Source organism: Mytilus edulis, chromosome 3 (genome assembly GCF_963676685.1).
Source record: "Mytilus edulis chromosome 3, xbMytEdul2.2, whole genome shotgun sequence".
In the NCBI taxonomy this organism is placed as follows: Eukaryota; Metazoa; Mollusca; class Bivalvia; order Mytilida; family Mytilidae; genus Mytilus; species Mytilus edulis.
In genome coordinates this window covers 65,291,719-65,303,907 of record NC_092346.1, presented here as the reverse complement: position 1 = coordinate 65,303,907, position 12,189 = coordinate 65,291,719, and the positions used below count along the sequence as shown (strand labels likewise).

Sequence of the window (12,189 nt, the reverse complement as noted above, 5' to 3'; positions counted from 1 at the left end):
GACGAATCACAGAATTCAATAGATAAAGGCAGATGTGGTGTGAGTGCCAATGAGACAACTCTCCATCCAAATAACAATTTAAAAAAGTAAACCATTATAGGTTACAGTACGGCCTTCAACACGGAGCCTTGGCTCACACCGAACAACAAGCTATAAAGGGCCCCAAAATTACTAGTATAAAACCATTCAAACGGGAAAACCAACGGTCTAATCTATATAAACAAAACGAGAAACGAGAAACACGTATATATTACATAAACAAACGACAACTACTGTACATCAGATTCCTGACTTAGGACAGGTGCAAACATTTGCAGCGGGATTAAACGTTTTAATGGATCCAAACCTTCTCCCTTTTTCCGAAACAATAGCATAACATCACAACATAGAAAAACATACGATAAAATATCAATTGGCAGACTTAACTCAATCAAAAAACGTATGATTACACAATGAACGAATAAATTTGATCTGCGATATCTGAATACAAATGCACAGTTAAATAAATATTAGAGACAAACATTCATGACCAAAAAGCTGACAAACAAATTCAAACACACTGAGAAATATTTAACCAATCAATGTTTATATATAACTAATATAGTACAAATGTGTAGATTAAAAATTACACCACTCCAGGCCCTTTTGTTTTCTACGTAATTAATATTGCCAATAATTAAGAAGTTCCGGGTCGAGTCCGATACCGATACCAATAGTATATTCACCTGTTACCTATTACCTTATCTGTACGTTCCGCATCTGACAGGTGCACCACCAAACGGTGTAGTTTAATATGATATATACACGGGTCATAATCACAGGGTTGACACTACTAAATTGTCAATTTGTAACCTATTGTAGTATTTTAATCAGTAAGACTTTCTAAGATAACAATACGAATACTAAAAATCTGTGACTAAAAATAAGGCGTATAGGAACAGTTCTCAATTTGTTAGCGGGCATGACGTAAAACAGCGAATCAAAGAATTCAACTTTATTTATAACGAATAAAGCAGGGCCGGATCCAGCCATTTTAAAAAGGGGGTTCCTAACCCAGGACAAAAGGGGGGGGGGTCCAACTACATGTCCCCATTCAAATGCATTGATCGTCCAAAAAAAAAAGGGAGGTTCCAACCCCCGGAACCGCGCCTGTAAAGGACAATGCTGTTGATTAAAAAATACTCCATTCCAGGACCTTTTGTTTTCTAAATAATTAATATTACCAATAATTGATAAGTTCCAGTTCGACGGGTTCAAACAGAAAGATTTGATAGCAGAGAAAACTTTGTATCTTATAATCGGCATGACTTTATCAGATGACAATACTAATACTAAAATAAGGCTTGCGCATAGTTATATACTTTAATTCAGTCACGGACCCGCGATATCACGGGTGTGTTCTAGTTATTATTATAGGTGTGCTGTATACATACATTTACATTTTGCATATCTAATAAAATGTGAATTACAATGAAAGAGAGGCGATAGACACCAAAGGAACATTCTAACTCATTGGTAGAAAATAAACTGACAACGACATGGCAAAAAAAAAGGACAAACAATATACAACTAAAGACTGAGCAAAATGAACCCCACAAAAAACCGCAGATGATCATGATCAGGAAGGGGAAGCAGATCCTGCTCCATATGTGGCACTTGTCTTATTTATCATATACGTACAAACCCATGATAAGTAGGTAGGTCATGTTTGGGGAAAAGAGGACAGCATAGTGATTACAACGATTTGAACATATTCGTCGTCATCTGTAAAAAAAGATATTCCATATCGGTCAACAAACTCTTGCTGGCGTCCGCAAGATTTTCGAAGGGATGATTTCAAGTTTACCACTTTAAACTCATGGCTTTAAAAGTTTGTTTGTGAGCAGCAGGTATCTTTTAAGGGAATCATGGTAGGAAACGCAAGCCCTGAAATATCGTTTCATCTGGGAGATATATAATACATATGCAAGGCTGCGCTGCTGGAATTTTGCTTAAAATAAATTGAAAGTTCACAATAGGGAAGCTGTAAATATATCTTATGTCGTCCAATTTCGTTTTCTCAATCGACCCTCATTGTCAATTTCTAGATGTTAGTCAAGATACGAGACAGATTTAACTGTATTCTTTATTTCAAGTGCTATGGAATATTCGCTAAAGCTTTTTTTGCACTTAATCTTTTAGAAATGAGATGTTAAAGGTCATCTGCGCGCGATTTCGTCTCTGTTCTATATATGTTTTTTTCTAAATAAAAATATAATAATAATAATAATTTCCTTGACACATATCATATCATTTTTAAATATATTGTATTTAGATGCAGTGTATTGATATGTGGATTTCCATCTGGAAAGACATCAATCATTCATCGTTATTTAGTAAGTATCTAATAAGACAATCGTTATTTTGTAAGTATATATTACCTTTTCGTGGGTACCAATTTTCGTGGTTTGAGGAAAACTTGCATATTCGGGTTATTTAATTTCATGGTTTTGGCAAAGTCTGCAAACATTCCTTTAGAAATTTTAACATTTAGATTCGTGGTTCCCCTGTACCCACGAAATCCACAAAAATTGGTATCCAACGAATATTAATGGATTCACAGTAATACAGTTCGTCGGTTCTGTACATTTAACTAACTAATAGCAAATACATTGTGGTTGATGTAAGGAGAACAAAGTCAACAAATCGGACAACGGCTCATCAACATTAAAGAAATGTTTAAAAAAAAATAGCAGAAAATTAGTCTACAAAATTTAAATACGGTAAATGGAATTACACATAAAGTTGTCTTTCAAACCAAAATTGCACTCCTTGAATAGAAACCAAACTAAAAGGGGGTTTGAGAAACTTTCATAAATATGAAAGAATATATGGTATGATTGCCAATGAGATAACTCTCAACAGTAAACCAAATGATATAGAACTTGAATTAACAACCATATATGTACACGTACGTCCGTCGACAATGGACAAAGCCGATAAATCTGTTTGCCTTTTTTTTTTTATAATTCACGGTAGGTAGAGTGTCCGGCTAGGATCGTGGTTTTTTGAGTGATTTGGTACTTTTTTCGAGTGATAAAACATGCGATAAGTCCAATTAACGGATATTTCGTAATTGTAACAGTTTTTAACTTTACTACCAATCTTATATGTTGTGTCGTGTGTGCTGTTGTTTGTTTGTCTTTTTCATTTTTAGCCATGGCGTTGTCAGTTTGTTTTAGATTTATGAGTTTGACTGTCCCTTTGGTATCTTTCGTCCCTCTTTTATATTGAATACTATATATGTTTGATCAACAAAGAATCTCAATTTCCTTGTGTTCAATAAAAAAAAATCATTGTTTGTTATTGTCCGGGTTTTTTCGAGAGCAACTGTGAAATTGTCCGGGATTTTAGACAAATGGTTCGTTTTTTTACAGAAAATTTGAAGGTATTCTAGACTTTAAAAAAATACTTTTTTCTAGTTTATAACTGTAATTAAGTGAAGGAAAATATCATATATTCCCAATAAGTATTCAAAAACATATCAAAATGAATCTTTTTTTCAATTTAATGCAAATATTCTGTTTGGAGAGCGTTATACAACTACTTTCCAGTGTTTATTTAGAAATAACTTGATCCTTAACAAAAAGGTGTCTAGAACATTATGCAGGGAATTCATATTCATTTTAGCTTCATTTCATGCTACTTTTGCTTTTACAGTTAATAATATTTCTTGTGGTGAACTCCGGAGTTTAATAAAAGAAACCTGTTAATAAAAAAGCATAAAAAACACACACACTTTATCTACCCAATTTTTATTGCCATTGAATACAAAATATGAATAACATTTCAAATAAAATCAACAATGAAATGAATAGTTCATTAGCCTAAATATGATCTTTAGCAGTGATAGACAAATACAAAATGTGTATATTATATGCTATCACCAGCTAGATTGTCCAGTGCTTCGAACGACACCAGGAACAACATTGTAATGTCTTGACTAATATTCATATTTTCCACTTTTTAGACACTTTTCTTTTATTGAAAGGAAGTTATCATGGTGCTTAGTTGCTGTATGACCATTATTATATTTGCATAATCAGATTCCTCCTCACAGTTGTAGCATTTAGTCATTTTCGGTTTTCATTTCTTAAACAATAAAATAAATCATACAAGATACAAGACAAATAGATAATGAAATATCTAAGATGTATTGTTTATCAAGAACAAACATACATATCATCACGTCTCAATTCGAATTGTCTATGCCTATGTTTAGGACCGTAGTCAAACTGTACGTGTATGGTCGGACCATATGATAGAAATAGGAAGATGTGGTATGAGTGGTAATGAGGCAACTCTCCTTCCAAATAACAATTTATTAAAGTGAACCATTATAGGTCAAGGTAAGGCCTTCAACACGGGGCCTTGGCTCACACCGAACAACAAGTTTTAAAGGGCCCCAAAATAACTAGTTCAAAACCATTCAAACGGGAAAACTAACGGTTTAGTGGTGTAGTGGGGTAGAAAAAAAGGAAATTTTTCAAACGAAAGATACATTTATGTTACTTGGCGAAAAAAGTAATAGAGTGTTTAACAGTTCATTAAGACATTTTGAAAGTTATCTTCCAAGTCGACATTTTGCTGTACAGTAATAGTTATCCCATGAGGTTCAAATACTTATATGGTCCGGAACACTCACATTAGATTGTTGACAGCACGGATATATACTGTACATGCAATTTATAAGATGTGAGAAAAAGAATATATACAAATGAACGATACTTGTTTTAAGATAAAATGCAAGTGTTTATACACCATGTGCCTTGAAAGTACTTAATTTGAGTCTCTATTTTATAGTTTTTAAACGTAAACACATAACATTTTTAGTTACAAGAAATGTGTATAATCACTCGATAAAAAAGGAAACACTCGAAAAAGCCCGGACATGAAAAACTGAATTTAGTCTTAAAATGTCGTTTTCAATGCAATAACAATAGTTTTTGTAAAGTGGCTGTATATCTACGGATATATAGATTCCATGTATGCAATTCCGTCAACATTTGCATTGGTATGTGTAAGAAAATGGCTTTATTCTGTATTTTGGAATAAAGGCATTTTAAGGCAAAATTTCACTATTTAAACGAAAAGCAATGTCAGATTGATACTATCTTTATATCTCAAATACTAACATATCATGTATAACCTTGTATGAAAAACCCAAGCGTCTATATCAGGTCTTGTTAGAAAAGAAGTCTGTTTGTTTACATTTATGATCATATTCACTCGAAAAAAAAAGTGGGCACACTCGAAAAAGCCCTTTAAAATCACTCGAAAAAACACGATCCTAGCCGGACACTATACCTACCGTGTAAATTATGTTTTAAAAAAAGGTGGTTGTAAAATATAACTTTCCTTTTCTGGAAATGGTAAACCGGGTTAACTGCCACCATATACTGAGAATAAGTCGTCTTAATAAATAATGCAGTTGCGTGTACAATTAGTTCATAATATCTAACAAATTATTGGTCTTTATCTTGTATGAAGTTTATATTAATGTATGCGACTGATATAAGTCTGCGATCAAAGGGACATAATAAGCCATCTTCGAGAAAAATATCACTCGACGGTGTACTCTAGTGACAAAAACATACTATCATTCTTAAAAGGTATCAATCAAATACTGAAAACTTTTTTCATTTAATTCAAATGAATAGTATGTGTTTTGTTATTTAGTGAAATGTAACAACTAACTCCATATCATATAAAATATAGAATATTAAGATCTCAAGAGATTTGAAGATTTTAATTAGTATGAAATTCAAAACAGTGTAGCTGTGGCCATTGATTGACACATTAAAATCATTCATTGACTGGGACAATTTAGGTGAACGTTTATATGTAACGACCAATGCTCACTATGTACTTTTTAAAGACACTTAAACTATGGGGTCACCAAAGGTTCTCAACACCTAAATAAAGTAATTCGAAAAATTAATCAGAAATAACACGATATTTTGATTTATATCAATTATATAAATCAAAACACAAAGGTTATTCCTGATTAATTTTTCGAATTATTTTATAATTAAAGCCGTTAAGAAACCTTTGGTTACCCCACAGTTTAAATGACTATCGTAGGTACGTCATGAACAGTGGTTGTTACAGACAAACGTTCACGTAAACTGTCCCAGTCAATGGATGATTTTGATGGGTCAATCAATGGCCACAGCTACACTGTTTTGAATTTCATACTATAATAACTGTCTATAACATTAATACAGTATAAAGTTGTAAGAACTGTGTGCCAAATACAAATAATAAGATATAATACACTGAAACATTGATACAGAAAATACCAAATTAATTAAAGTAAAGAAATCCGAATCCTTACTAAACTACCATTATTCTGTTCCTACTATATTTTTTTTGTTGGATATAGAAACGATAAATACACTTTACTGTTATTTTAATAATCACCAGTCAAAAATAAACCCTTCGCAAACAGATTGTTTCTTTTTTTTAAGTGAAAATCTCGTTCATGTCGGGTATTTCTGGTGGCTTTTCATCCCCAGGATGTATGCGAGATGACTCCTTACATAGTTTATAAACTGTGTAAATCAATTCCACAACTCCAAACAGTATGTCAATGAATGTTACCAGAGAAATAATCCATGCAGTTAAATTTACATTTCCATGCGGTATGGCAAAAAAAGGAAGTGCAACTTCGAAATCGTTATACAATACAGCAGTATATGCAACAAACAAGCTATCGATCAGTATTTCCATAACTTTAAACAAGCAAACCATTTCCATTAACTTCTTATGGGGGACTGCTGGCTGGTCTTTATCATTTCTGTAAACATAATGCATAAAATACCAAATTGCAATAACCACAAAGATGGACATACTTCCAATAACACTGTACCTCATCGCTTGTTCTGGCGCGCTTCTAGCATTTATATCGCTTATCCTAGTAGTGTTCTGCTCTGTTGCTGACATTTCGAGAAAGATGAGTTCAGTTAAGCTAATTCCAAATTGAACAAAGATTCGAAGAAAATACAGTTTAGCAACATTTTTAAAAGTCTCACAACCTCCAAAGACGAAGCGAAAAATGTAAAGAAGAATATCTGGAAGTATTTCCTCCATTTCTGAATAATTGAATTATGTTATTGTCTTGATTTATTCGAGAACTTTTATATAACATGCATGCAGGTGCCCTCCGTGTGGAAAACCACGTAGAATGTTCAAGACCCTGGTTTTAAATAGAATTCTACAAATATTATGGTGTCAATCAATTTACCAAACTATGATAAAAGAAAGTGATTTGTTTATCAACGGTCCGGGTGTGAAAGGTTTTCAGTTTCAGATGACAGTCATCGGACAGTTTTTAATCCTGTATACTTATATTTTCAATCAGAAGCTGTTCTGAAGGTGTCACAAATTTACATATATGACCAAAAAAAAAGAGATAAAATATTACCTGGAAGCCCTTTAATCTTTGAGTATACATGTACCTTCTAACAAAGAAAAATGCTGTCGCATGATAAAATTGGATCGTTTCTCCAAATGTCTCTTATACTAACTATAATCATTATATCTTTTCGAAGTTAGTTTGCCGATAATTCTATTCTGATAGATGTTTTACATATCTTCAACTTAACTATGATAATGAAGAAAAACATAGTAAAAGTTACAGTGTCTCATTTTGTTTGTTGATCATGCTTAATTCGTGTATTAGACAGAGAACTATCAATTGAAAATGAGATTTGAGATTTATCAGGATCTTCGTGAAATACTTTTGACCTAGAAACAGCAGTTTTACTTTTCAAAAATATTAAAAACGAAGATTTCTTCATATAAATATGCAATAATTGTGTAAAATCAGGTATACAGTGTATGGTGTGTAGATGACACTGTATGAGTTCTGCATGAACCAACTTTTGACATAATCGCGGCCGCTTAGCGCTGGTGAATGTCAAGCATTATATTTTTTCAGTAAAAGTGCATATGTCATGCTTAGGCTCGTTGAGACAGACATGTGAGACGCTTGACCAATTTTTGTTTTGGCTTTATAAGCGGATTTTCTCAATTTTGGGGATCAAGAACTCATTTCAAATTTATTTTATGATTGCTAACAAGACTAGTGAGTAGCAGAACGCGTTAGGGAAAAACAGTAAAGTAAGATTTTCTTTGAAATCCTGCTGCAGTTTGTCTTCTTCTTGGCACCGTTGGATGTATTGAAAGTAAACCAGGGTCATTATAGCATTTTTTATTGCACAAATAACGATTCATGTATACTTTGACATTTTCACAGGGAAATACATTTACAGATGAATACAAGTCAACAACTGAAATAACTGTAGTAAGTGATATATTCTCTGTAGTGAGTACAAATCAACAAGATTGTCAATCAAAATTCAAGATGTAATAGTCAAATTCATTTTCATAACATTTGACTATAGACAATAAAATTAACGGTACCAATTTTTTTGCACCAGATGCGCATTTCGACAATACATGTCTCTTCAGTGATGCTCGTGGCCAAAATAGGGCAACTTAACAAAACAAACACAACTTTTTTTACGGGTCAATATCTGATATTCTGCAAACGAGAAAAAAAAAGAATGAAAGTCGGCCCTTTCCATGATGACTCGCTGAGCCCTTCTTGCCCGAATATGGATTTGCACAGCAGTATTTTTTCTTTAAAAAGAATAGACGTAATTCAAACTCATGCGTCGAAGACGAACTGACAACGCCATAATAATTTGATAATTGGTTTTGACATGGGTCTTATAAGGTCCAGGGGCCAACACTTGTCATGGGGGTAACAGAACTTTAGAATGTAATTCAAAACAGTGTGGCTGTGGCCATTGATTGACACAATAAGTTCATCCATTGACTGGGATAATTTACGTGAACGTGTGTCTGTAACGACCACTGTTCACGACGTACCTACGATAGACATTTAAAGTGTGGGGTCACCAAAGGTTTCTTAACGCCTTTAATTATAAAATAATTCGAAAAATTAATCAGGAATAACCTTTATGTTTTGATTTATACAATTGATATAAATCAAAACATCGTGTTATTCCTGATTATTTTTTCGAAATACTTTATTAAGGTGTTGAGGACCTTTGGTGACCTTATAGTTTAAGTGTCTTTAAAAAGTACACAGTGAGCAACGGTCGTTACATACAAACGTTCACCTAAATTGTCCCAGTCAATGGATGAATTTAATGTGTCAATCAATGGCCACAGCCACACTGTTTTGAATTTCATTCTATATTTAAAAAAAATCAAAACGAACAAACAAACCGCAAAACATAGTCCTAATTAAAGATGGCAATATACCCAGATGACAACAAGAAAAAACGAGAATAATTAACTTTTTAAAAAGTTTTTGGAAGTAATAACATCCAAGTACACGCCTTATTTGTTCGATTTTCAGTTCAACAAATCTGTAGAAGTCGACGGGAAACAAGTTGAAGTGGAGATCGTAAGTAAGCAAAAAAGTACATAGTAACCTAATGTATATTTTATTCCAAAATAAAAAGAATGTAACGCGATATAGTGATTTCAATTACAGCTAATTTCCTAATGCATGTAGAACAAAACTTTGGTTAGCTTGCTTGCTTTGTTTGTATATTGTACAATCATTAGAATAACACACAATTAAATGCAAATATGATATATATAGGTAAAACCATGCCTATATAAATTGTTTAAAGATGTCAATCTTATTTACAAAGCTTGAATAAACAGTTATACAAACCAACCAAAATTTTGTTCTACATGCAGTAGGAAATTAGCTGTAAAGAATAATATTTCAAAACTGTATTATGAGTAAGTGTATGCTTTTTAAGTTTTCTATTTTCAATGAAGGATTTGATCACTATATATATATACAAATCATTTTTTCAATGCTATAACTTTTATGTGTTTTTAAAGATTTCTCTCAAGCTATGTTTGCAGAAATTCATCATGTTGTTTCGTATGTTTATTTTAGTACGACTCGTGTTCAAAAAACCTCTTTGGAGAGAAAGCTTACTCAAAGTTCCGCAATAAAGATGGTTTTATTGTGATGTTCGACGTCACAAATTATGTAAGTATAATTATGCTAACTCAGTCGTTTCAGCTATTTCCAAGTTACAATGTCAGACTCGCTTAAGAAACACACGGTCAAATAATTCATTCAATACATTTTTTTGGAATGAATGAGTCCAATGATAATGGTTAAAATCTCGAATAATAATAATAAAGAACAAAGTGTTTGCCTATAAAGCAGATTTACGAGATCACTTGTACAAAAGTTAATACTAGTAGTCAATAGACGAAAGTTAGCAAGACGAAACAGTGATGTTTTGAAGGACATTAGAATAAAACCACATTTGAAAAATAGCATGTTTGTTGAGTCGTTTGCTAGATTTGTCAAAAGATATATAAGTTTTTCAAATATGAAGCAAAATACACGACAGTGCTTTTTTAAACCAGAATGACAAAAGCACTATGAACAATTAGTCTCAAAATTGCTAACGTATTACTCCTGAATGATGCAATATTTTTTTCTTTAAGGATTCCTTTGCAAACATCAAATCATTTTTCGACCGAATCAGACAATATTCAAACCGATGTATACTCCCAGTTCTTGTTGGTAATAAAATAGACACCACAGAAGACAGAGCTATTGGAAAACTTCTAGCAGAGGTAAGTAACTTTTACAATTAAAGAATCTGAAATTATCAGCAGAGGAACTTGGATATTTATTTTTGTTTGCTTTTTTTTTGGCTGTATAGAAATATTCAACAAAATCACACCTTTTTAAATCGTGAGTACTAAAATCGTGTCCCGTAAAATATCAGTACAGTATAAAACGTTAATTTACACTGAACGCGTCACCCGTCATATGTTGGTATCAATAGTTAATTTACAATGCGTCAAGCGTCATTTGTCTCTAAGAAACGTTAATAAACGCTACATGCATGGATCACCCGTCATATGTTGGTATCAATCTTTAATTTACACTGCATGCGTCCTCCTCCATATAAGTCGATATCATACGATAATTTAAACTACATGTATCACCTGTCATACCGGTATATCAACATCCTACGTTAATTTGAACTGCACACGTCACCCGTCATAAGTCAGTTTTATACTTTAATTTAAATTGCAAGCGTCATCCATCATATGTCAGTAGCAATAATACATTTTCACTGCAGGGGTGACCTGTCATATTTCAGTATGATATGTTAATTTAGTACACTGCATGCGTCACCTGTCATATGTCGGTTTGACACATAATTTAAACTGCATGCCTTTCCCATCAGTTGTCGGTGTGATATGTTAATGCACATTATATTGGCATCATACATCAATGTACATATCACGTTATTTTACACTGCATTCGTCACACATCATATATTAGTGTTATACGTTAATTTAAACTGTATGCGTCACCCGTCATTTACTTTTTGGATGACACAAAAAGTAATAATGCTTATTCTAAAGATACACACCAGTAACACATTGAAAATGCTATTAATATAAAACTTTGATATAAGTTATAATTGATAATCATAGTTTTATTATTCCTGTATCTAATTATAGATATCCTTTACAGGACTTCGCCAATGAACACGACATTCCTTACATTGAAACTAGTGCCAAGGATGGAACAATGGTTACTGAACTTTTTGAAAAGGTTTTAACAGATATAATTAATCCATCAGAGAAGGTGAAACAGAGGCAGTGGAGACCCTTTACATCATCTGATCTTAATAGTTGTAAATCTTGTAAATGTGCAATATCATAAGTTATACGCTCGTCATTTGTTTGTTGACCACTATAGTTTGATCTTATTAAAAACTGTTACAGCATAGATCCTGTCGAAAAGAACTTGGTTGAAAAGGTTTTGACGAGAAATGTTCATTTAAACTATATCGAGAATAAAATTGACAACTGGTAATTCAGCAAGTGGTTATCAAACTAAAACAAAGAAAAAAAGAAATCGGTTGCTGACAGTATTTGTAACATAAACAGGTCAAAAGTTACACGAAGTTTTAATAACTTGAAAGAAAACTATAACACAGTGTTGAACGCCACATGCATGCTAGATTATGTTTCGGTTCCTTTCGTGCAATACATTATTTGGTACTCAGTGGCGGATCCAGAAATTTTTATAAGTGGGGGCCCAATGACTGGCCT

General features: G+C 32.8%; 1 protein-coding gene across 1 annotated transcript; it reads left to right on the top strand.

Moving 5' to 3' along the window:
- The first annotated feature begins 2,322 nt into the window (after window positions 1-2,322).
- LOC139517137 (uncharacterized) lies at window positions 2,323-11,863 on the top strand. Its single transcript, XM_071307843.1, has 6 exons — window positions 2,323-2,375; window positions 8,300-8,347; window positions 9,434-9,481; window positions 9,992-10,087; window positions 10,558-10,689; window positions 11,606-11,863. The coding sequence occupies exons 4-6, from the start codon at window positions 10,067-10,069 to the stop codon at window positions 11,795-11,797; spliced, it is 345 nt and encodes a 114-aa protein (XP_071163944.1). The 5' UTR covers window positions 2,323-2,375; window positions 8,300-8,347; window positions 9,434-9,481; window positions 9,992-10,066; the 3' UTR covers window positions 11,798-11,863.
- The last annotated feature ends 326 nt before the right edge of the window (window positions 11,864-12,189 follow it).

Coding starts and splice junctions, on each gene's coding strand:
- LOC139517137 (XM_071307843.1), top strand. CDS start 10,067: ATGTTCGACGTCACAAATTAT. Junction 10,088..10,557: donor TGTTCGACGTCACAAATTAT/GTAAGTATAATT, acceptor TTTTTCTTTAAG/GATTCCTTTGCAAACATCAA. Junction 10,690..11,605: donor TTGGAAAACTTCTAGCAGAG/GTAAGTAACTTT, acceptor TATCCTTTACAG/GACTTCGCCAATGAACACGA.